This window comes from Pecten maximus, unplaced genomic scaffold (genome assembly GCF_902652985.1).
Source record: "Pecten maximus unplaced genomic scaffold, xPecMax1.1, whole genome shotgun sequence".
Lineage (NCBI taxonomy): Eukaryota > Metazoa > Mollusca > Bivalvia > Pectinida > Pectinidae > Pecten > Pecten maximus.
The window spans coordinates 53524-77995 of NW_022982838.1; the positions used below are offsets into that span (position 1 = coordinate 53524).

The following is a 24472-nucleotide window of genomic DNA, read 5'->3' on the forward strand; positions in this document are numbered from 1 at the left end:
GGAGTATATCCCCCACCATCACACTGCTAATTCTTTACTGTAGTATATCCCCCCCCCCCCCCCCCCCCCCCCCCCCCCCCCCCCCCCACCATCACACTGCTAATTCTTTACTGGAGTATATCCCCCCACCATCACACTGCTAATTCTTTACTGGAGTATATCCCCACCATCACACTGCTAATTCTTTACTGGAGTATATCCCCTACCATCACACTGATAATTCTTTACTGGAGTATATCCCCCACCATCACACTGCTAATTCTTTACTGGAGTATATTCCCCACAATCACACCACTAATTCTTTACTGGAGTATATCCCCCACCATCACACTGCTAATTCTTTACTGTAGTATATCCCCCCCCCCCCCCCCCCCCCCCCCCACCATCACACTGCTAATTCTTTACTGGAGTATATCCCCCCCCCCCCCCCCCCCCCCCCCCCCCCTACCATCACACTGCTAATTCTTTACTGGAGTATATCCCCCCACCATCACACTGCTAATTCTTTACTGGAGTATATCCCCACCATCACACTGCTAATTCTTTACTGGAGTATATCCCCCACCATCACACTGCTAATTCTTTACTGGAGTATATCCCCCACCATCACACCACTAATTCTTTACTGGAGTATATCCCCCCACCATCACACTGCTAATTCTTTACTGGAGTATATCCCCGACCATCACACTGCTAATTCTTTAATGGAGTATATCCCCCACTTTCACACACTGCTAATTCTTTACTGTAGTATATCCCCCCACCATCACACTGCTAATTCTTTACTGGAGTATATCCCCGACCATCACACTGATAATTCTTTACTGGAGTATATCCCCCACCATCACACTGCTAATTCTTTAATGGAGTATATCCCCCACTTTCACACACTGCTAATTCTTTACTGTAGTATATCCCCCCCCCCCCCCCCCCCCCCCCCCCCCCCCCCCCCCCCCCCACCACCACCACCACCACCACCACCACCACCACCACCACCATCATCACACTGCTAATTCTTTACTGGAGTATATCCACACAATCCCATAATCTTGGCCTGACAACTCCTACTAAATTGCTGTTCCGATTTCAACAAAACTAAGTGGCATGTATAATCAGTACAACATTTAGTTGAGCATCCTGAGTTTTTTTTTACGATAATGCATGGAGTATATCCCTCGACCATCATACTGCTGAATCTTGTCTGGAGTATATTCCTCACCACACAACCTTATCTATCCTGATGTAAATCCTTTTGCCTTATTTATGTTAAGTTTTGGGAGGGTTTATGTGTGAAACACTTTTAGCCTAATATTTTAAAATTGATGACTCTTGCAAAAAATAAAGAAGTGGGCTGATTTTATTTTGCTAATGGATAACACAGTAGGAATTTCCTCTGATGAAGTAAAGGTGCCTACTATGAATAAGACCAGCAATACACTTCAAGTGATCCATTGTCAGCATATTATACTTTCAGTACCTTTGAACAAGGATCTGCATACCTACATATTGGTGAAGTCGATAACACAAAGTTTGATCAGAGTGGCAGACAGGTTGTGATAGAAAGAGTAATTCTGGAGCCTAACAATGAGAAAGACGTTGCTATTTTGAAATTCGCTAATCCAGTCCAACAAACAGACACCATTGGCTCCGTATGTCTACCGCCACCATCAAGGGATGTCTTCTCCTATACTAAATGTTTTGTTCTTGGATGGGGAAGAACGGAATATGATACTGGTAAGTTTGTTTATTAGCTCACCTGCCTGAATGACAAGTCAATTTGTGCTGTGGTGCTTTGTCAAATTGTTCGCTCAGCATTTTAGGGCAAGTGAGCTTGTGCTGTCATGCTTAGTATAGTTGTCCATCTAGCATCAACGTTTCCCTTTTAGGGCAAGTGAGCTTGTCCTGAGATGTGTTGTTTATCTGTCTGTCCAGCATCAACTTTTCACTTTAAACATTCTGTTCTCAAGGTCAAGGGTCAAATGTGCTAAAATCTTCAAAACGACTTATAAGTCACCAAGTGACCCAGAGACCTAATTCAGCCCAGTGATAACCAATATATCAATATAAATATTGGGCCAAAGTAGCATGCTAAGATGAAGATCTACCATGTTTATTTAAGGTCACAGGGTCAAAAATGCTAGAATCATTCTTTTCAATATTGAAGAGGTCCAGGGTACTGATATTGATAGGGACCATGGCAACCAATTGATTTTCTATAGACTTCAGTGTTAATGTTTGGAGTATATCATTTAAATTCTTGAATTCAATTTGACAGTTATGATTCATAACAAAAGTTTAGCGTCTCATATAACACTGAATCAATATAAAAAATTGGGTCCTTCAGCTCAAATTTTTCCTGGGTAGCCATTTTGAAACTGGGTTAATTCTGCTGTAAAAATTTGAAGAAATAAAAAATGTTCACCTTTTAATTATTATGACCCAAACTTTAAAAAAAATCTATCTGACTTACCAAATTTAAATTAACATTACCTAGTCAGGCTACATATCTATTTTGGAACTACAGAGCAACCCGCTTATTTGCATAGCCCTTTTTCCATGACAAAGTATGCAAATAACCGGAGTATTCGTATAGGCGGAGTTGGGTTTTGGCCCCTCTTATACTCATGTAGATCGTCAGGTAGGTACTCAAAATGGGCGCTATATGATTGTTTACGTTATTTGCATTAAAAATATATTTAAAAAAAAAAACATTATTTAAAATATAAGAGTAAATACGCAATACATGGGTTGTTATTCTTTGTAAATGTACAAATAAAAATATTTGTTTAACTTCGTCGTTTACTACTTGTCACGCTGGGTCTGATATCGGTCATACACGTGTGGGTTGGCACTAGGCCTACGATGTACAATGTCATCGTTTCAATTAAGATTCATGTATATTATTAGCTCACCTGGCCCGAAGGGCCGGTGAGCTTATGGCATGGCGCACCGTCCGTCAACTTTTCCTTTAAATCGCTACTAGTCCTAAACTACTCAGTGGATTTTGACCAAATTTGGTCTGAAGCATCCTTGGGTGAAGGGGAACCAATTTTGTATAAACGGTGGGTCTGGCCCCCCAGGGGCCTTAGGGGCGGGGCCCAATAGGAGAAATATAGCAAATTCTTTAAAATCCTTCTTCTTCTGTAGAAATGAAGGGATTTGATTCATATTTGGTTTGAAGCATCCTTGGGTGAAGGGGAACCAATTTTGTATAAACGGATGGTCTGGCCCCCCCAGGGGCCTGGGGGGTGGGGCCCAATAGGGGAATATTGTATATTCTTTAAAATCCTTCTTCTTCTGCAGGAATAAAGGGATTTGATCCATGTTTGGTCTGAAGCATCCTTGGGTGAAGGGGAACCAATTTTGTATAAACGGTGGGTCTGGCCTCCTAGGGGCCTGAGGGGCAGGGCCCAATAGGGGAAATATAGCAAATTCTTTGAAATCCTTCTTCTTCTGTAGGAATAAAGGGATTTGATCCATATTTGGTCTGAAACATCCTTGGGTGAAGGGGAACCAATTTTGTATAAACGGTGGGTCTGGCCCCCCAGGGGTCTTAGGAGCGGGGCCCAATAGGGGAAATATAGCAAATTCTTTAAAATCCTTCTTCTTCTGTAGAAATGAAGGGATTTGATTCATATTTGGTCTGAAGCATCCTTGGGTGAAGGGGAACCAATTTTGTATAATCAGTGGGTCTGGCCCCCCAGGGGCCTTAGGGGCGGGGCCCGATAGGAGAAATATAGCAAATTCTTCAAAATTCTTCTTCTTCTGTAGAAATGAAGGGATTTGATTCATATTTGGTCTGAAGCCTCCTTGAGTGAAGGGGAACCAATTTTGTATAAACAGTGGGTCTGGCCCCCCAGGGGCCTTAGGGGCGGGGCCCGATAGGAGAAATATAGCAAATTCTTTAAAATCCTTCTTCTGTAGAAATGAAGGGATTTGATTCATATTTGGTTTGAAGCATCCTTGGGTGAAGGGGAACCAATTTTGTATAAACGGATGGTCTGGCCCCCCAGGGGCCTGGGGGGTGGGGCCCAATAGGGGAATATTGTATATTCTTTAAAATCCTTCTTCTTCTGCAGGAATAAATTTTTTGATCCATGTTTGGTCTGAAGCATCCTTGGGTGAAGGGGAACCAATTTTGTATAAACGGTGGGTCTGGCCTCCTAGGGGCCTGAGGGGCAGGGCCCAATAGGGGAAATATAGCAAATTCTTTGAAATCCTTCTTCTTCTGTAGGAATGAAGGGATTTGATTCATATTTGGTTTGAAGCATCCTTGGGTGAAGGGGAACCAATTTTGTATAAACGGATGGTCTGGCCCCCCAGGGGCCTGGGGGGTGGGGCCCAATAGGGGAAATATAGCAAATTCTTTGAAATCCTTCTTCTTCTGTAGGAATAAAGGGATTTGATCCATATTTGGTCTGAAACATCCTTGGGTGAAGGGGAACCAATTTTGTATAAACGGTGGGTCTGGCCCCCCAGGGGTCTTAGGAGCGGGGCCCAATAGGGGAAATATAGCAAATTCTTTAAAATCCTTCTTCTTCTGTAGAAATAAAGGGATTTGATTCATATTTGGTCTGAAGCATCCTTGGGTGAAGGGGAACCAATTTTGTATAAACAGTGGGTCTGGCCCCCCAGGGGCCTTAGGGGCGGGGCCCGATAGGAGAAATATAGCAAATTCTTTAAAATCCTTCTTCTTCTGTAGAAATGAAGGGATTTGATTCATATTTGGTTTGAAGCATCCTTGGTTGATGGGGAACCAATTTTGTATAAACGGATGGTCTGGCCCCCCAGGGGCCTGGGGGGTGGGGCCCAATAGTGGAATATTGTATATTCTTTAAAATCCTTCTTCTTCTGCAGGAATAAAGGGATTTGATCCATGTTTGGTCTGAAGCATCCTTGGGTGAAGGGGAACCAATTTTGTATAAACGGTGGGTCTGGCCTCCTAGGGGCCTGAGGGGCGGGGCCCAATAGGGAAATATAGCAAATTCTTTGAAATCCTTCTTCTTCTGTAGGAATAAAGGGATTTGATCCATATTTAGTCTGAAACATCCTTGGTTGAAGGGGAACCAATTTTGTATAAACGGTGGGTCTGGCCCCCCCAGGGGCCGTAGGGGTGGGGCCCAATAGGGGAAATATAGCAAATTCTTTAAAATCCTTCTTCTTCTGTAGAAATGAAGGGATTTGATTCATATTTGGTCTGAAGCATCCTTGGGCGAAGGGGAACCAATTTTGTATAAACGGTGGGTCTGGCCTCCCAGGGGCCTGAGGGGGTGGACCCAATAGGGGAAATATAGCAAATTCTTTAAAATCCTTTTACTTCTGTAGGAATAAAGGGATTTGATCCATATTTGGTCTGAAGCATCCTTGGGTGAAGGGGAACCAATTTTGTATAAACGGCGGGTCTGGCCCCCCCAGGGGCCGTAGGGGTGGGGCCCAATAGGGGAAATATAGCAAATTCTTTAAAATCCTTCTTCTTCTGTAGAAATGAAGGGATTTGATTCATATTTGGTCTGAAGCATCCTTGGGCGAAGGGGAACCAATTTTGTATAAACGGTGGGTCTGGCCTCCCAGGGGCCTGAGGGGGTGGACCCAATAGGGGAAATATAGCAAATTCTTTAAAATCCTTTTACTTCTGTAGGAATAAAGGGATTTGATCCATATTTGGTCTGAAGCATCCTTGGGTGAAGGGGAACCATTTTTGTATAAACGGTGGGTCTGGCCCCCCAGGGGCCTGGGGGGTGGGGCCCAATAGGGGAATATAGCATATTTTTTAAAATCCTTCTTCTTCTGCAGGAATAAAGGGATTTGATCCATGTTTGGTCTGAAGCATCCTTGGGTGAAGGGGAACCAATTTTGTATCAACGGTGGGTCTGGCCTCCCAGGGGCCTGGGGGGTGGGGCCCAATAGGGGAATATAGCATATTCTTTAAAATCCTTCTTCTTCTGCAGGAATAAAGGGATTTGATCCATGTTTGGTCTGAAGCATCCTTGGGTGAAGGGGAACCAATTTTGTATAAACGGTGGGTCGGCCTCCCAGGGGCCTTAGGGGTGGGGCCCAATAGGGGAAATATAGCAAATTCTTTGAAATCCTTCTTCTTCCGTAGGAATAAAGGGATTTGATCCATATTTGGTCTGAAACATCCTTGGGTGAAGGGAAACCAATTTTGTATAAAGGGTTGGTCTGACCCCCAGGGGCCTAAGGGGCGGAGCCAAATAGGGGAAATAGATATTAGTCTTTAAATCGCTACTAGTCATAAAGTTTTTAATGGATTTTAACTAGATTTGGTCAGGAACATCCTTGGGGGAAGGTGAACAGAGTTTGTATTAATTTTTACTCTGAACTCCCAGGGGCCTGAGGGGCCGGGCCAAATAGGGGAAATAGGGTTAATCTTTTAAATCACTGCTAGTCATAAAGTTATGAATGAATTAGAACCAAATTTGGTCAGAAACATCCTTGGGAGAAGGGGAACAGAGTTTGTATACATTTTCACTCTGAACCCCCAGGGGCCTGAGGGGCGGAGCCAAATATGGGAAATGGAGATTAGTCTTTAAATCGCTACTGGTCATAAAATTTTTCATGGATTTTAATTAGATTTGGTCAGGAACATCCTTGGGGGAAGGGGAACCGAGTTTGTATGAATTTTTACTCTGAACCCTCAGGGGCCTGAGGGGCGGGGCCAAATAGAGGAAATAGGGTTAATCATTTAAATCGCTACTAGTCATAAAGTTATGGATGAATTTGAACAGGAACATCCTTGGGAGAAGGGGGAACAGAGTTTGTATAAATTTTTACTCTGAACCCCCAGGGGCCTGAGGGGCGGGGCCAAATAGGGGAATAGAGATTAGTCTTTAAATTGCTACAAGTCATAAAGTTATGAATGAATTAGAACCATATTTGGTCAGGAACATCCTTGGGGGGAGGGGAACAGAGTTTGTATAAATTTTACTCTGAACACCCAGGGGCCTGAGGTGCGGAATCTAAGAGGCCCAAGGGTCTTTCCCCACCCTAAGGAACTTAGTTTCTTCAAACACAATTAGGTTGTAAAAATAATCCATAGGGTCTTTCAGTCCCTTAGAGAGTATGTGTATGAATAAATTGAACATGAACATTATTTTGACATTTGGTCAAATCCAACCAGGTGAGCGATACAGGCCCCATGGGCCTCTTGTTTAACTATGCTGGCCAATCAGTGGCTGCCAAACATTTTATCCATGGTTCAACTTTGCATGCACAGGGATAATTAAGTTTCAAAAGTATTTTTTAATTGGTTGATTGTCCCCTATTAGGTCTGTAACATGCAAATATAAAGGTTTTAACCCACCATCATCAGAAAGTGCATTATTCAAATTGATCTAATGTATGACCATCCATCCATAAATAATATTTGTTAGATTTCCTATGTTAACTCTAATATCTCTCTTAGATTTCATATGTTAACTCTAATATCTCTCTTAATTTTCATATGTTAACTCTAATATCTCTCTTAGATTTCATATCTTAACTCTAATATCTGTCTTAGATTTCCTGTGTTAACTCTAATATTTGTCTTAATTTTCATATGTTAACTCTAATATCTGTCTTAGATTTCATATGTTAACTCTAATATCTCTTAGATTTCATATGTTAACTCTAATATCTGTCCTAGACTTCATATGTTAACTCTAATATCTGTCCTAGACTTCATATGTTAACTCTAATATCTCTTAGATTTCATATGTTAACTCTAATATCTCTTAGATTTCATATGTTAACTCTAATATTCTTAGATTTCATATGTTAACTCTAATATCTCTCTTAGATTTCATATGTTAACTCTAATATCTCTTAGATTTCATATGTTAACTCTAATATCTGTCCTAGACTTCATATGTTAACTCTAATATCTGTCCTAGACTTCATATGTTAACTCTAATATCTCTTAGATTTCATATGTTAACTCTAATATCTCTTAGATTTCATATGTTAACTCTAATATTCTTAGATTTCATATGTTAACTCTAATATCTCTCTTAGATTTCATATGTTAACTCTAATGTCTCTCTTAGATTTCATATGTTAACTCTAATATTCTTAGATTTCATATGTTAACTCTAATATTCTTAGTTTTCATATGTTAACTCTAATATCTCTCTTAGATTTCCTATGTTAACTCTTATATCTCTCTTAGATTTCATATGTTAACTCTAATATTCTTAGATTTCATATGTTAACTCTAATATTCTTAGTTTTCATATGTTAACTCTAATATCTCTCTTAGATTTCCTGTGTTAACTTTAATATCTCTCTTAGATTTCAAGTTAACAGATCATTAAATTAGAGAAAAGATCACACACAGAACAAATAAAGACAATTCATTGGTGGATGCCAAGATCCCTCTTGAATCTCTTTGTTTTTCATTTTAATGACCTTGACCTACATTCAAGGTAACAGGTATCAGATGTATGCTAAAATCTTTTAAGTATTCTTTCAAGTGACGAGCTGGGATATATCAGATACAGCTATGTGAGCTCCCACTCACTTTGCTTGTCATAATTATGGTTGCTATGATAACTGGTCACTATTAACAGGGTCAAAATCAGACAATATCTAAATTTTGACCAATCAGAGGCCCAGATTGTGTAGCCATGGTGATAGGTTTGGAAACAATTAATATGTCAATTTATATGCTTTGTTTACATACAACATTCGACCAAAGTTGAATAAAATCGACCAAACGACAAAAGAATTTGGTTTGAAGCATGCTTGGGTAAAGAGCTATCAAGATTGTTCAAATGAATTACCTTGACCTTCATTCAAAGTAACAGGGGTCAAATATGCTAAAATCTTTAAATGACTTCTTCTCATTAACCAGGAGGCCTAGAGACCCGATATTGGACATATAGCATGCTTAGATAGGGGCCTATCAAGATTTTTCAAATGAATGACCTTAACCTTCATTGAAGGTCACAGGGGTCAAATATGCTAAAATCTTTAAATGACTTCTCAATAATCAAGAGGCCTGATATTGGGCATATAGATTACTGGGATGAAGTGCTCCAAGTTTGTTCAAATAAATGACCTCGACCTACATTAATGGTCACAGGGGTCAAATAGGCTTAAATCTTTAAACAAGGATTTTTCAATAGCCAAGCGATTTGATATTAGGCCAATAGTATGCTGGAATGAAGGAGTAAATTTATTGACATGAATAAACCTAGCCTACTCTGATATTTGAATAAAATTGTAATCAGCATAGTTTCTGCAGATGCTGTAGCGTCAGGTGAGTGATTCAGTGCAAAAACTTTTAGTTTCCTTGGGCTGATCAAACTCAAACATACAGTGCTTTCTTATTGAAAGTGCTTGCTTGAGATTGTTTTCTATGTTGGAGGTCAAAGGTCAAGGTCACATTTGCGACAAAGAGAAAATCAGTTTCCAAGCAATAACTTGAGTTTCCTTTGGCCGATGTACGTAATCAAACTTCATACTACGCTTTCTTATTGAAAGTGCTTGTTAGGGATTGCTTTCAGTATCAAAGGTCAAAGATCAAGGTCACTGCGTAGCGGATTCTTACACAAGTTTGCAAACAACATTTTTTTCATACCCCTATGAAACTAAAAAATGATTGACATATATTTATAATTAATTTTTGAAAATAATTTTCCAATTTAAAACATGTTTTATGTACAATTTTACTGGTTTTATATGAGAATCTTTTTCTCGAATCAATAAGCAACGTCAATTGTCGTATTGTGACGTCACATTTTTCGCACCATTCGTGGAATTTTTAACATAGTGGTATGAAAAAAAATCTCAACCAATCAGAAAGCCGCATTCTGCGAAGGGCCACAGTGGCCGAGTGGTTAAGGTGTCCCGACACTTTAACACTAGCCCTCCACCTCTGGGTTGCGAGTTCAAAACCTATGTGGGGCAGTTGCCAGGTACTGACCGTAGGCTGGTGGTTTTTCTCCGGGTATTCCGGTTTTTCTCCACCTCCAAAACCTGGCACATCCCAAATGACCCTGGCTGTTAATAGGCCTTTAAACAAAAATAAACCTAACACATTCTCAAATTCAAAGTCACAGGAAACAAATCTTCCAAAATATATCAAAACTCAGTTAATTGTTAAGGCTCATGGGCATCTTGTTATATAAAACTCCGTGATAATATAATCATATAATGCTATTTGACATGTAAACCCTGTGTTATATACTTTTAAGGTGATCATCATTGTTTTGTATTACCTGACAGTACCTTCAGTCCTCAAGATGTTAGAGGTTGTCCTGTTAAAGGAAGAGGATATGGACCGATGTGAAGACCGTGCCAGAATTCTGTACGGCGTAAACAAGAACCATACCATTTGTATAGACAACAGAGAGAAACACTCACCTATATGTTTTGTAAGTACTGAATTAGAAAAATCTTTTCAAATTTGATAGGAGTCTAATGCGTTGTCCGGCCGCCCAGCCTGTGTAAACTTTCATTTGTCCAGCAGTCTCCTCCTACATTTTTCGATCAATCTATTTCTAACTTGGTATAATACATGTATATTATGATCATGATATGAATTTGTGTCTCCCCAAAAAGAATTCCGATTCAACTGTTTTTGTAATAGTTTATTTCAGTTTTATAACAGAAATGGTATTTTTAACAAGATGATTTTTGTCTGGGAATTTCCTCCTGTATTTTCTACTAATTTCATTGAAACTTACAACACATTAGAATCATGATATAAAGTTATGTTTCCCTGAAGAAATTCTTATTCAACTATTTTTAGCCCACCATCATCAGATGGTGGGCTATTCAAATCGCCCTGCGTCCGTGGTCCGTCGTCCGTCCGTCCCTCCGTCCGTCCCTCCGTCCGTCCGTCCGTCCGTCTGTCCCTCCGTCCGTAAACAATTCTTGTTATCGCTAATCCTCAGAAAGTACTGAAGGGATCTTTCTCAAATTTCATATGTAGGTTCCCCTTGGTGCCTAGTTATGCATATTGCATTTTGGGACCGATCGGAAAACAACATGGCCGACAGGCAGCCATCTTGGATTTTGACCATTGAAGTTTGTTATCGCTATTTCTGAGAAAGTACTGAAGGGATCTTTCTCAAATTTCATATGTAGGTTCCCCTTGGTGCCTAGTTATGCATATTGCATTTTGGGACCGATCGGAAAACAACATGGCCGACAGGCAGCCATCTTGGATTTTGACAATTGAAGTTTGTTATCTCTATTTCTGAGAAAGTACTGAAGGGATCTTCCTGAAATTTCATATCTAGGTTCCCCTTGGTGTCTAGTTATGCATAATGCATTTTGGGACCGATCAGAAAACAACATGGCCGACAGGCAGCCATCTTGGATTTTGACTGTTGAAGTTTGTTATCGCTATTTCTGTGAAAGTACTGGAGGGATCTTTCTCAAATTTCATATGTAGGTTCCCCTTGGTGCCCAGTTATGCATATTGCATTTTGGGACCGATAGGAAAACAACATGGCCGACAGGCAGCCATCTTGGATTTTGACCATTGAAGTTTGTTATCTCTATTTCTGAGAAAGTACTGAAGGGATCTTTCTCAAATTTCATATGTAGGTTCCCCTTGGTGCCTAGTTATGCATATTGCATTTTGGGACCGATCGGAAAACAACATGGCCGACAGGCAGCCATCTTGGATTTTGACAATTGAAGTTTGTTATCTCTATTTCTGAGAAAGTACTGAAGGGATCTTCCTGAAATTTCATATCTAGGTTCCCCTTGGTGTCTAGTTATGCATATTGCATTTTGGGACCGATCGGAAAACAACATGGCCGACAGGCAGCCATCTTGGATTTTGACTGTTGAAGTTTGTTATCGCTATTCCTGAGAAAGAACTGGAGGGATCTTTCTCAAATTTCATATGAAGGTTCCCCTTGGTGCCTAGTTATGCATATTGTGATTTGAGAGTTACTAATCGGAAAACAACATGGCCGACAGGCAGCCATCTTGGATTTTGACAGTTGAAGTTTGTTATCGCTATTTCTGAGAAAGTACTGAAGGGATCTTTCTCAAATTTCATATGAAGGTTCCCCTTGGTGCCTAGTTATGCATATTGCATTTTGGGACCGATCGGAAAACAACATGGCCGACAGGCAGCCATCTTGGATTTTGACCATTGAAGTTTGTTATCGCTATTTCTGAGAAAGTGCTGAAGGGATCTTTCTCAAATTCCATATGTAGGTTCCCCTTGGTGCCTAGTTATGCATATTGCATTTTGGGACCGATCGGAAAGCAACATGGCCGACAGGCAGCCATCTTGGATTTTGACCATTGAAGTTTGTTATCGCTATTTCTGAGAAAGTACTGAAGGGATCTTTCTCAAATTCCATATGTAGGTTCCCCTTGGTGCCTAGTTATGCATATTGCATTTTGGGACCGATCGGAAAACAAGATGGCCGACAGGCAGCCATCTTGGATTTTGACCATTGAAGTTTTTATCGCTATTTCTGAGAAAGTACTGAAGGGATCTTTCTCAAATTTCATATGTTGGTTTCCCTTGGTGCCTAGTTATGCATATTGCATTTTGGGACCGATCGGAAAACAACATGGCCGACAGGCAGCCATCTTGGATTTTGACCATTGAAGTTTGTTATCGCTATTTCTGAGAAAGTACTGAAGGGATCTTTCTCAAATTTCATATGTAGGTTCCCCTTGGTGCCTAGTTATGCATATTGCATTTTGGGACCGATCGGAAAACAACATGGCCGACAGGCAGCCATCTTGGATTTTGACCATTGAAGTTTGTTATCGCTATTTCTGAGAAAGTACTGAAGGGATCTTTCTTAAATTTCATATGTTGGTTTCCCTTGGTGCCTAGTTATGCATATTGCATTTTGGGATCGATCGGAAAACAACATGGCCGACAGGCAGCCATCTTGGATTTTGACTATTGAAGTTTGTTATCGCTATTTCTGAGAAAGTACTGAAGGGATCTTTCTCAAATTCCATATATAGGTTCCCCTTGGTGCCTAAATCTTAAATTTCATATAAAGGTTTCCCTTGTTTGAAAAGTACTAGAGGTTTCTTCTGAATTTACACAGATTAGTAAGACTTAGAAGAAGAGAAAAGTAGAGAAAAGATCAATCTGACATGGAACCTATGAAGAACATTCAATGGTGGGCGCCAAGATCCCTCTGGGATCTCTTGTTCCAAAAGTTATTGCTGTCAATTTCTGATGTTGAAGACTTGAGTACTGGTACTTGTTTTCTTCAAACTGTTGGGAAATTAGATATTGACTTCGTAGTGAAAAGTAAGATTGATAACATGCCAGATAGCCACTCTTAAGGTGGTGCAAATTTTATACCGGGGTATATTTTGATACAAGATACTATGACAATATATGGCATTCGATAGGCATATGTTGATCTACCCTGCGGTACTCTTGTTTTTAAATACCTGGCCAGTTCTGCCATGTAATAAATATCATAAGATGTGTAATAACACTGTTATGCATTTCCTTATCAATGTTTGAATGTGATTAGAATTTTGTGGTCATCAGACAAGGTCAAAGGTCACTTATCACTTTTAAAATAGAATAGTTTATGTACACAAAATCTCATGAACCCCAGACAGATTAATTTCATATATATTCACAGCATAGCAATCATCAAGTTCTACACCTAGTTTGATTTTGGTGGTCATTGGTCAAGATTAAAGGTCAAAAGGTCACACTTGACCACTTCTAAAATAACAGTCCCCCACCAGGTGTGAAAGAATTTGGATTTGGTTTAGAAACTTATTCAACACACTGATTGAATGTTTGGTAGATCCATTATATTCAATAATTCAGTAATTGCATTTGGTGGTATTATTGTGAAAAAATTCAGAATTATCAGAAGTTCCAGTGACTAGTAGAGCACAAGATGTTAACAGTCAGACAACTGTTAAGGCTCCTGGGTCTGTTGTAAAGATTTGTGATTCTGTAAAATGAAGTGTGCTTATTTTTGGTGTCGCTTGCTGACATATACATGTAAGTATCACTATCTCAGCGGCTGCATCTGCACAGAGGTTTCCGTACGATAACTGAAGTTACCTCAGGGCAAACAAAATAAAACTTCTTTACAAAAAGTGCTTGCATGGGATTGCTTTTCAGGTCGAAAGGTTGAATGTAAAGGTCACAGTTACTAAATTAAAAAAATTGTTTCTGTGCAATAACCCAAGTTTTCTTGGGCAGATCAAACTCAAACGTCATGCAGATTTTGCTTACCAAGAGTGCTTGCATGGGATTGCTTTTCATGTTTAATGGTCAAAGGTCAAGGTCACTTACAAAAAATAAGAATTTTGTTTCCGTGTGATAACTCAAGTTGCTTTGAGCCTGTCAAACTCAGTTTTCATGCAGTTTTTCCTTATCGTAAGTGCTTGCATGGGATTGTTATTTTACTTGTCCAATGGTGAAAGGTCAAGGTCACTTAACTTAAAACTTATAATAGAACATTTTTTTCTTTGTGATTGCTGAAATTCCTTTGGGCTAAGCAAACTCAATTTTCATGCAATTTTTCTCAACACAAGGGCTTGAATGGGATTGTTTTTAGCCCACCATCATCAGATGGTGGGCTATTCAAATCGCCCTGCGTCCGTGGTCCGTCGTCCCTCCGTCCCTCCGTCCGTAAACAATTCTTGTTATCGCTATTTCTGAGAAAGTGCTGATGGGATCTTTCTCAAATTTCATATGTAGGTTCCCCTTGGTGCCTAGTTGTGCATATTACATTTTGGGACCGATCGGAAAACAACATGGCCGACAGGCAGCCATCTTGGATTTTGACAATTGAAGTTTGTTATCTCTATTTCTCAGAAAGTATTGAAGGGATCTTTCTCAAATTTCATATGTAGGTTCCCCTTGGTGCCTAGTTGTGCATATTGCATTTTGGGACCAATCGGAAAACAACATGGCCGACAGGCAGCCATCTTGGATTTTGTCAATTGAAGTTTGTTATCTCTATTTCTGAGAAAGTATTGAAGGGATCTTTCTCAAATTTCATACGTAGGTTCCCCTTGGTGCCTTGTTATGCATGTTGCATTTTGGGACCGATCAGAAAACAACATGGCCGACAGGCAGCCATCTTGGATTTTGACAATTGAAGTTTGTTATCTCTATTTCTGAGAAAGTATTGAAGGGATCTTTCTCAAATTTCATATGTAGGTTCCTCTTGGTGCCTAGTTATGCATATTGCATTTTGGGACCGATCAGAAAACAACATGGCCGACAGGCAGCCATCTTGGATTTTGACAATTGGAGTTTGTTATTGCTATTTCTGAGGAAGTACTGAAGGGATCTTTCTCAAATTTCATATGTAGGTTCCCTTTGGTGCCTAGTTATGCATATTTCATTTTGGGACCAATCGGAAAACAACATGGCCGACAGGCAGCCATCTTGGATTTTGACAATTGAAGTTTGTTATCTCTATTTCTGAGAAAGTATTGAAGGGATCTTTCTCAAATTTCATATGTAGGTTCCTCTTTGTGCCTAGATATGCATATTGCATTTTGGGACCGATCAGAAAACAACATGGCCGGCAGGCAGCCATCTTGGATTTTGACAATTGAAGTTTGTTATCTCTATTTCTGAGGACGTACTGAAGGGATCTTTCTCAAATTTCATATGTAGGTTCCCCTTGGTGCCTAGTTATGCATATTTCATTTTGGGACCAATCGGAAAACAACATGGCCGACAGGCAGCCATCTTGGATTTTGACAATTGGAGTTTGTTAACGCTATTTCTGAGGAAGTACTGAAGGGATCTTTCTCAAATTTCATATGTAGGTTCCCCTTGGTGCCTTGTTATGCATATTGCATTTTGGGACCGATCAGAAAACAACATGGCCGACAGGCAGCCATCTTGGATTTTGACAATTGAAGTTTGCTATCTCTATTTCTGAGAAAGTATTGAAGGGATCTTTCTCAAATTTCATATGTAGGTTCCTCTTGGTGCCTAGATATGCATATTGCATTTTGGGACCGATCAGAAAACAACATGGCCGACAGGCAGCCATCTTGGATTTTGACAATTGGAGTTTGTTATTGCTATTTCTGAGGAAGTACTGAAGGGATCTTTCTCAAATTTCATATGTAGGTTCCCCTTGGTGCCTAGTTATGCATATTTCATTTTGGGACCAATCGGAAAACAACATGGCCGACAGGCAGCCATCTTGGATTTTGACAATTGAAGTTTGTTATCTCTATTTCTGAGAAAGTATTGAAGGGATCTTTCTCAAATTTCATATGTAGGTTCCTCTTGGTGCCTAGATATGCATATTGCATTTTGGGACCGATCAGAAAACAACATGGCCGGCAGGCAGCCATCTTGGATTTTGACAATTGAAGTTTGTTATCTCTATTTCTGAGGAAGTACTGAAGGGATCTTTCTCAAATTTCATATGTAGGTTCCCTTTGATGCCTAGTTATGCATATTTCATTTTGGGACCAATCGGAAAACAACATGGCCGACAGGCAGCCATCTTGGATTTTGACAATTGGAGTTTGTTAACGCTATTTCTGAGGAAGTACTGAAGGGATCTTTCTCAAATTTTATATGTAGGTTCCCTTTGGTGCCTAGTTATTCATATTGCATTTTGGGACCAATCGGAAAACAAAATGGCCGACAGGCAGCCATCTTGGATTTTGACAATTGAAGTTTGTTATCGCTATTTCTGTGAAAGTAATGAAGGGATCTTTCTGAAATTTCATATGCAGGTTCCCCACAGTGCCTAGTTATGCATATTGCATTTTGAGACCAATCGGAAAACAACATGGCTGACAGGCAGCCATCTTGGATTCTGACAATTAAAGTTTGTTATCGCTATTTCTGTGAAAGTAATGAAGGGATCTTTCTGAAATTTCATATGCAGGTTCCCCTCAGTGCCTAGTTATGCATATTGTATTTTGAGACCAATCGGAAAACAACATGGCTGACAGGCAGCCATCTTGGATTTTGACAATTGAAGTTTGTTATCGCTATTTCTCAGAAAGTGATGAAGGGATCTTTCTAAAATTTCATATGCATGTTCCCGTCGGTGCCTAGATATGCATATTGCATTTTGGGACCGATCAGAAAACAACATGGCCGACAGGCAGCCATCTTGGATTTTGACAATTGAAGTTTGTTATCGCTATTTCTCAGAAAGTGATGAAGGGATCTTTTTCAAATTTCATATGTAGGTTCCCCTCAGTGCCTAGTTATGCATATTGCATTTTGAGACTAATCAGAAAACAACATGGCCGACAGGCAGCCATTTCGGATTTTGACAATTGAAGTTTGTTATCGCTATTTCTGTGAAAGTACTGAAGGGATCTTTTTCAAATTTCATATGTAGGTTCCCCTCAGTGCCTAGTTTTGCATATTGGGACCAATACGAAAACAACATGGCCGACAGACAGCCATTATAGCTAAATCTTAAATTCTGTATATAGGTTCCCCTTGTTTGAAAAGTACTAGAGGGCTGTTTCTGAATTTACACAGATAAGTAAGACTTAGAGGAAGGGAAAAGTAGGGAAAAGATCAATCTGACATGGAACCTATAAAGATCATTCAATGGTGGGCGCCAAGATCCCTCTGGGATCTCTTGTTTTACTGGTCCAAATGTCAAGGTTCCAGTTACTATAAATAGAAAATCTGTTTTCTTGCACTTACTCTTGTATAATCACCAAAATTTCTGCTGAGGTGACACATCTACTTCCGTGGAATTTTTGTCTGATAAATACGGTAGGCCTTTACAATACCATAACATAAAATGGAGTCTTATACAGTATTAGGATCCTGTAATATCATGTGCCTTGGGGGGAAACTTCTATCCCCCAAAAAGGTATTGAGCTGACAATAGACCTTTTGTATTCCTTAGGGTGATTCTGGTGGACCACTGATTTGTAAGAATGAACATGGTAGGTTTGAATTGGTGGGAATCACAAGCTACGGAGACAGTGTTTGTCTTTACTCCAGATTTACAGATGTCTATGAGAGTGTAATACATCATTTGGACTTTTTCTACAGCAACGTTGGTAAGTAAAATGCTTGATTAGGCTGATTAATCATGTCAGCCAATCAAAGTTAAGGTTAAAAGTTGTCATCAAAGGCTAATCCATGCTGGAGATAGTAATATACACAAATCTGGGAAAAGATATTTGTGTGACATCAAAAAAAAAAGAAGAAAAATTATATTTTAGATTATCAAAATGCATACTTATTTGCATTTTTACCCTTTACAGCTTTTTTATTGTTTGCATATAATATGATTTATATCTCCAATATTAACATTCTTTCGAACTTTCAAAACTAATTTTTTGCTTTGAAATTGAGTAAAAAATTTGATTGTTTATGTCACACACAAATCACCCTTATTTTAGGCAAACATCCCTTAAAATAATCATAAATCTCAGTTATTGGTCTCCACAAAGAATGGCATGTATCGTCAGAAAAGCCTTATCCAGACTGGGGATTACAGTTAGGAGCAGAGAGAGCTAATCCACACTTAGAATTACTGTTAGGAACAGAGAGGGGTAGCTTATCCACACTGGGGATTAAAGTTAGGAACAGAGAGGACTAGTTAATCCTCACTAGGGATTACTGTTAGGAACAGAGAGGAGTAGCTTATCCACACTGGGGATTAAAGTTAGGAACAGAGAGGACTAGTTAATCCTCACTAGGGATTACTGTTAGGAACAGAGAGGGCTAATCCACACATGGGATTACAGTTAAGGTCAGAGAGGGCTAATCCACACTTGGGATTACAGTTAGGACCAGAGAGGGCTAATCCACACTTGGGATTACAGTTAGGAGCAGAGAAAGCTAATCCTCACTTGGGATTACAGTTAGGTTCGAGAGATAGCTAATCCACGCTGTGGATTACAGTTAAGGTCAGAGAGGGCTAATCCACACTTGGGATTACAGTTAAGATCAGAGAGGGCTAATCCACACTTGGGATTACAGTTAGGATCAGAGAGAGCTAATCCACACTTGGGATTGCAGTTAGGATCAGAGAGAGCTAATCCTCACTTGGGATTACAGTTAGGATCAGAGAGGGCTAATCCTCACTTGGGATTACAGTTAGGAGCAGAGAGAGCTAATCCACACTTGGAATTACTGTTAGGAACAGAGAGGGGTAGCTTATCCACACTGGGGATTAAAGTTAGGAACAGAGAGGACTAGTTAATCCTCACTAGGGATTACTGTTAGGAACAGAGAGGAGTAGCTTATCCACACTGGGGATTAAAGTTAGGAACAGAGAGGACTAGTTAATCCTCACTAGGGATTACTGTTAGGAACAGAGAGGAGTAGCTTATCCACACTGGGGATTAAAGTTAGGAACAGAGAGGACTAGTTAATCCTCACTAGGGATTACTGTTAGGAACAGAGAGGGCTAATCCACACATGGGATTACAGTTAAGGTCAGAGAGGGCTAATCCACACTTGGGATTATAGTTAGGACCAGAGAGCTAATCCACACTTGGGATTACAGTTAGGAGCAGAGAAAGCTAATCCTCACTTGGGATTACAGTTAGGTTCGAGAGGGCTAATCCACACTTGGGATTACAGTTAGGATCAGAGATAGCTAATCCACGCTGTGGATTACAGTTAAGGTCAGAGAGGGCTAATCCACACTTGGGATTACAGTTAGGATCAGAAAGAGCTAATCCTCACTTGGGATTACTGTTAGGATCAGAGAGAGCTAATCCTCATTTGGGATTACTGTTAGGATCAGAGACGGCTAATCCACACTTGGGATTACAGTTAGGATCAGAGAGAGCTAATCCACACTTGGGATTGCAGTTAGGATCAGAGAGAGCTAATCCTCACTTGGGATTACAGTTAGGATCAGAGAGGGCTAATCCTCACTTGGGATTACAGTTAGGATCAGAAAGGACTAATCCACACTTGGGATTACAGTTAGGATCAGAGAAAGCTAATCCTCACTTTGGATAACAGTTAGGATCAGAATGGATTAATCCACACTTGGGATTACAGTTAGGATCAGAGACAGCTTATCCACACTTGGGATTGCAGTTAGGATCAGAGAGAGCTAATCCACACTTGGGATTACAGTTAAGATCAGAATGGACTAACCCACACATGGGATTACAATTAGGATCAGAGAGAGCTAATCCACACTTGGGATTACAGTTAGGATCAGAAAGAGCTAATCCTCACTTGGGATTACTGTTAGGATCAGAGAGAGCTAATCCTCACTTGGGATTACTGTTAGGATCAGAGACGGCTAATCCACACTTGGGATTACAGTTAGGATCAGAGATGGCTAATCCACACTTGAGTTTACTGTTAGGATCAGAGACGGCTAATCCACACTTGGGATTACAGTTAGGATCAGAATGGATTAATGCACACTTGGGATTACAGTTAGGACCAGAGAGAGCTAATTCACTCTTGGGATTACAGTTAGTATCAGAAAGGACTAATCCACACTTGGGATTACAGTTAGGATCAGAGAAAGCTAATCCTCACTTGGGATTACAGTTAGGATCAGAATGGATTAATCCACACTTGGGATTACAGTTAGGATCAGAGACAGCTTATCCACACTTGGGATTGCAGTTAGGATCAGAGAGAGCTAATCCACACTTGGGATTACAGTTAAGATCAGAATGGACTAACCCACACATGGGATTACAATTAGGATCAGAGAGAGCTAATCCACACTTGGGATTACAGTTAGGATCAGAAAGAGCTAATCCTCACTTGGGATTACTGTTAGGATCAGAGAGAGCTAATCCTCACTTGGGATTACTGTTAGGATCAGAGACGGCTAATCCACACTTGGGATTACAGTTAGGATCAGAGATGGCTAATCCACACTTGAGTTTACTGTTAGGATCAGAGACGGCTAATCCACACTTGGGATTACAGTTAGGATCAGAAAGAGCTAATCCTCATTTGGGATTACTGTTAGGATCAGAGAGAGCTAATCCTCACTTGGGATTACTGTTAGGATCAGAGACGGCTAATCCACACTTGGGATTACAGTTAGGATCAGAGATGGCTAATCCACACTTGAGTTTACTGTTAGGATCAGAGACGGCTAATCCACACTTGGGATTACAGTTAGGATCAGAGAAAGCTAATCCTCACTTTGGATTACAGTTAGGATCAGAATAGATTAATCCACACTTGGGATTACAGTTAGGACCAGAGAGAGCTAATTCACTCTTGGGATTACAGTTAGTATCAGAAAGGACTAATCCACACTTGGGATTACAGTTAGGATCAGAGAAAGCTAATCCTCACTTGGGATTACAGTTAGGATCAGAATGGATTAATCCACACTTGGGATTACAGTTAGGATCAGAGACAGCTTATCCACACTTGGGATTGCAGTTAGGATCAGAGAGAGCTAATCCACACTTGGGATTACAGTTAAGATCAGAATGGACTAACCCACACATGGGATTACAATTAGGATCAGAGAGAGCTAATCCACACTTGGGATTACAGTTAGGATCAGAAAGAGCTAATCCTCACTTGGGATTACTGTTAGGATCAGAGAGAGCTAATCCTCACTTGGGATTACTGTTAGGATCAGAGACGGCTAATCCACACTTGGGATTACAGTTAGGATCAGAGATGGCTAATCCACACTTGAGTTTACTGTTAGGATCAGAGACGGCTAATCCACACTTGGGATTACAGTTAGAATCAGAGAAAGCTAATCCTCACTTTGGATTACAGTTAGGATCAGAATGGATTAATCCACACTTGGGATTACAGTTAGGACCAGAGAGAGCTAATTCACTCTTGGGATTACAGTTAGTATCAGAAAGGACTAATCCACACTTGGGATTACAGTTAGGAACAGAGAGAGCTTATATATCCACACTTGGGATCACAGTTAGGATCAAAATATACTGGTACTGTTTCCTCCTATTGATTTTCATATTTTTTCTTACTTGTATGACTTTTCCTTTTACTCTATTTAACTTTGTTTACAGATGACCTGATTCCAAACTTCTGAACCAAACAATTAGACAGAGAATAAGAAGGAAATGGATGTAATCCTGTCATCACCATTTTTCCGGTGTAAAATATTATGACTTTGCTTTAATTAATTCTAGATGAACTCATACAAACCATAGATATCCATGTTCACTATTCTGTAAACTATGTACTGGTATTTTATTAATTGATTACTCAAATGGTTTCTGTATAAAGATTTAATGTCAAACATAGAACAATGAGATTGCATGTGTCCCAGTTCCACGTACTCATTCTGATCTACCGGAGTTACTTCCCTTTTATATTTTAGTTCCAATCATATTTTAGTGTTATTAACACATAGAAAGAGTTTCTGTATTGTATAAATTGCAGTCAATGTGTATTGTTTTCTGTGGATTAGGAAGTACATTGTATTGCCCATTATATAGAAAATTCCAGTGACAAGATATGTTTTGATAGGGTAGAAAATTCAATTTTATACCTTAATTTGTTTAACTAAAGGAGATCATTTTTTGTATAGAAGGAAGATATGGCTAGCCTGGGGCGGGAGGAGCTGGGCCCAATAGGGGAAGTACATTTGTATTGCTTATTGAAATTGCTATGTGTCCTGAACAACCCAATAGAATTTTGCTAAAATCAGGCTGGAGCATTATTAGGCAAATGAGAGCCAATGTGGTTAAAATGGAGGGTGTGGCTCCCCAGGGGCCAGAAGGATGGGGCCCAAAATGGGAAAATCGAGGTAAATGTTTTAAATCAATACTAATCCCGCACAACTAAATGGATTATCTGGTAGCATCAAGTGTTGTTCCTTTGGGGCAGGAAAGGTGGGGCCCATTTGGAATAGGATATCATGATGCATCAAAATTATTAAAAATCATTAAAATACAGCAATTATTTAAAATCCTTTAATATAAGATTGATAGGATTAGGACAATGTTTTACTTAAGCCATTGTTCAGACAGAAAGCTCAAAATGTAGAAATATTTTTATTGTATTTTTTTATGAGAGTATATTGCCATGATTGTTGAAATATCCAGTTGAGTGGTGCAGGCCATCTGTGCCTCTTGTTACAGAGTAGACTATATATATATTAATTGTATCTCTTTGTTTGTAAAAAAAAATATGAAGTTAATGTATGTTTTTTGTTTTCTATATTGCATTCCATCAATTCATGGATGAATTGATTTGTTAAATTAACATTTTGCCAAAATAAGTATTTGGCCTGCAACTTAATCAATGTGTGCCTTTTAATAGATTTTTATCTTTTTTTCATAGTGATTTATTGTTATATGTTGATGTGTATAAAACAAATCTGTAATGTCAATGGCTATAAGTCGACACTGGTAAGCTTTAGTGGATAGTCTTGAGAAGCTAAGTTGACCAATCAATGGGCAGAAATATTGCGTAATATCAAAATTTAAAATGATTTATAGGATTCTGTAATACAATTGTCATGTTAAACTTTACTGTAACTGTATGTTTTTGTGTCAGACAAGTCATGAACATCTATCAATAAATCAAACTGTTTATATATTCAAGAATAAATTCTTTATTAGTTATTGATATGCTATAACTAACCGGAGGTTTGATTTTTTAAAATGAAAAGTAAACAATGTGTAAAGCAGGGTGTGTACAATCTACTGTCAGCCATGAGAAGCCATGAATTCTGGACCTTGACCCTGAAAAGTAATTGAATATGTAGTTGATTGTTACATGTAATTCAGTGTTACATGTAATTCAGTGTTACATGTAATTCAGCGTTACATGTAATTCAGCGTTACATGTAATTCAGTGTTACATGTAATGTATCACGTAATTATATATAGATATGAATATCAGGTAATTATAAGGAACTTTCAATCCAAGATTAAAATATCTCAGCATCATGAACCAAAGGTGATAGTTTATAGGTGAATTCATTTCTTTCAATTAAGAATGTGAATTTGCGCTAAAAATATGAAACAGATCGGCCATAAGGAAAGTTGTTCATCTTAAATGTTTTTTATTGTCTGAAAAGCGTCTTGAAAATATTTTAAGGACGCTGATATGGTCTCTTGAACAATGGTTTGACCAGATCTGTATGAACCCTGCATTATTACATGTACATGTATATATGGAGATTATTATTGTGTGTAATACGTAAACTGTTTACATGTATTCTGATGTGTCTGTAAATTCCTGTTACAAAGTGCCATAAAATGTGTTAGTAATACTAAAATGTGTTTGTTCTTATGCATTTTATATATATTCCCATGATACAGTATCTTGGAGGATTTTTCTACTTTTCAATGATCATTGGATACGAATTATTTTTGTACCCATTGCTACACCTTGTTCTTGTAAGAAATATTCTTCGTTGAATCTAAAACAAGTATTTGTGAAAATTATTGCCATCATTAGTGTTGGCATTCTTGATAAGCTCTGTATCCGAGGTCCGTCCCCTGTTAAACAGTGTTTGTTGTCTCTCTGTCTATAAACAATACTTGTTATCGCTATATTTCTTGAAAAGCACTGCAGGGTATTCCTCAAACGTCATGT

The 24472-nt window shown here is 39.2% G+C and overlaps 1 protein-coding gene across 1 annotated transcript in view; it reads left to right on the top strand.

Moving 5' to 3' along the window:
• Nucleotides 1-24120, top strand: part of LOC117321027 (atrial natriuretic peptide-converting enzyme-like) — a 47559-nt gene extending 23439 nt beyond the window's left edge. The window contains exons 13-16 of the mRNA XM_033875507.1: nt 1475-1734; nt 10228-10376; nt 17835-17991; nt 21931-24120. Coding sequence (XP_033731398.1) covers nt 1475-1734; nt 10228-10376; nt 17835-17991; nt 21931-21953 — 589 coding nt within the window. The 3' untranslated portion in view covers nt 21954-24120. The remainder of the gene's footprint in view (nt 1-1474; nt 1735-10227; nt 10377-17834; nt 17992-21930) is intronic.
• The last annotated feature ends 352 nt before the right edge of the window (nt 24121-24472 follow it).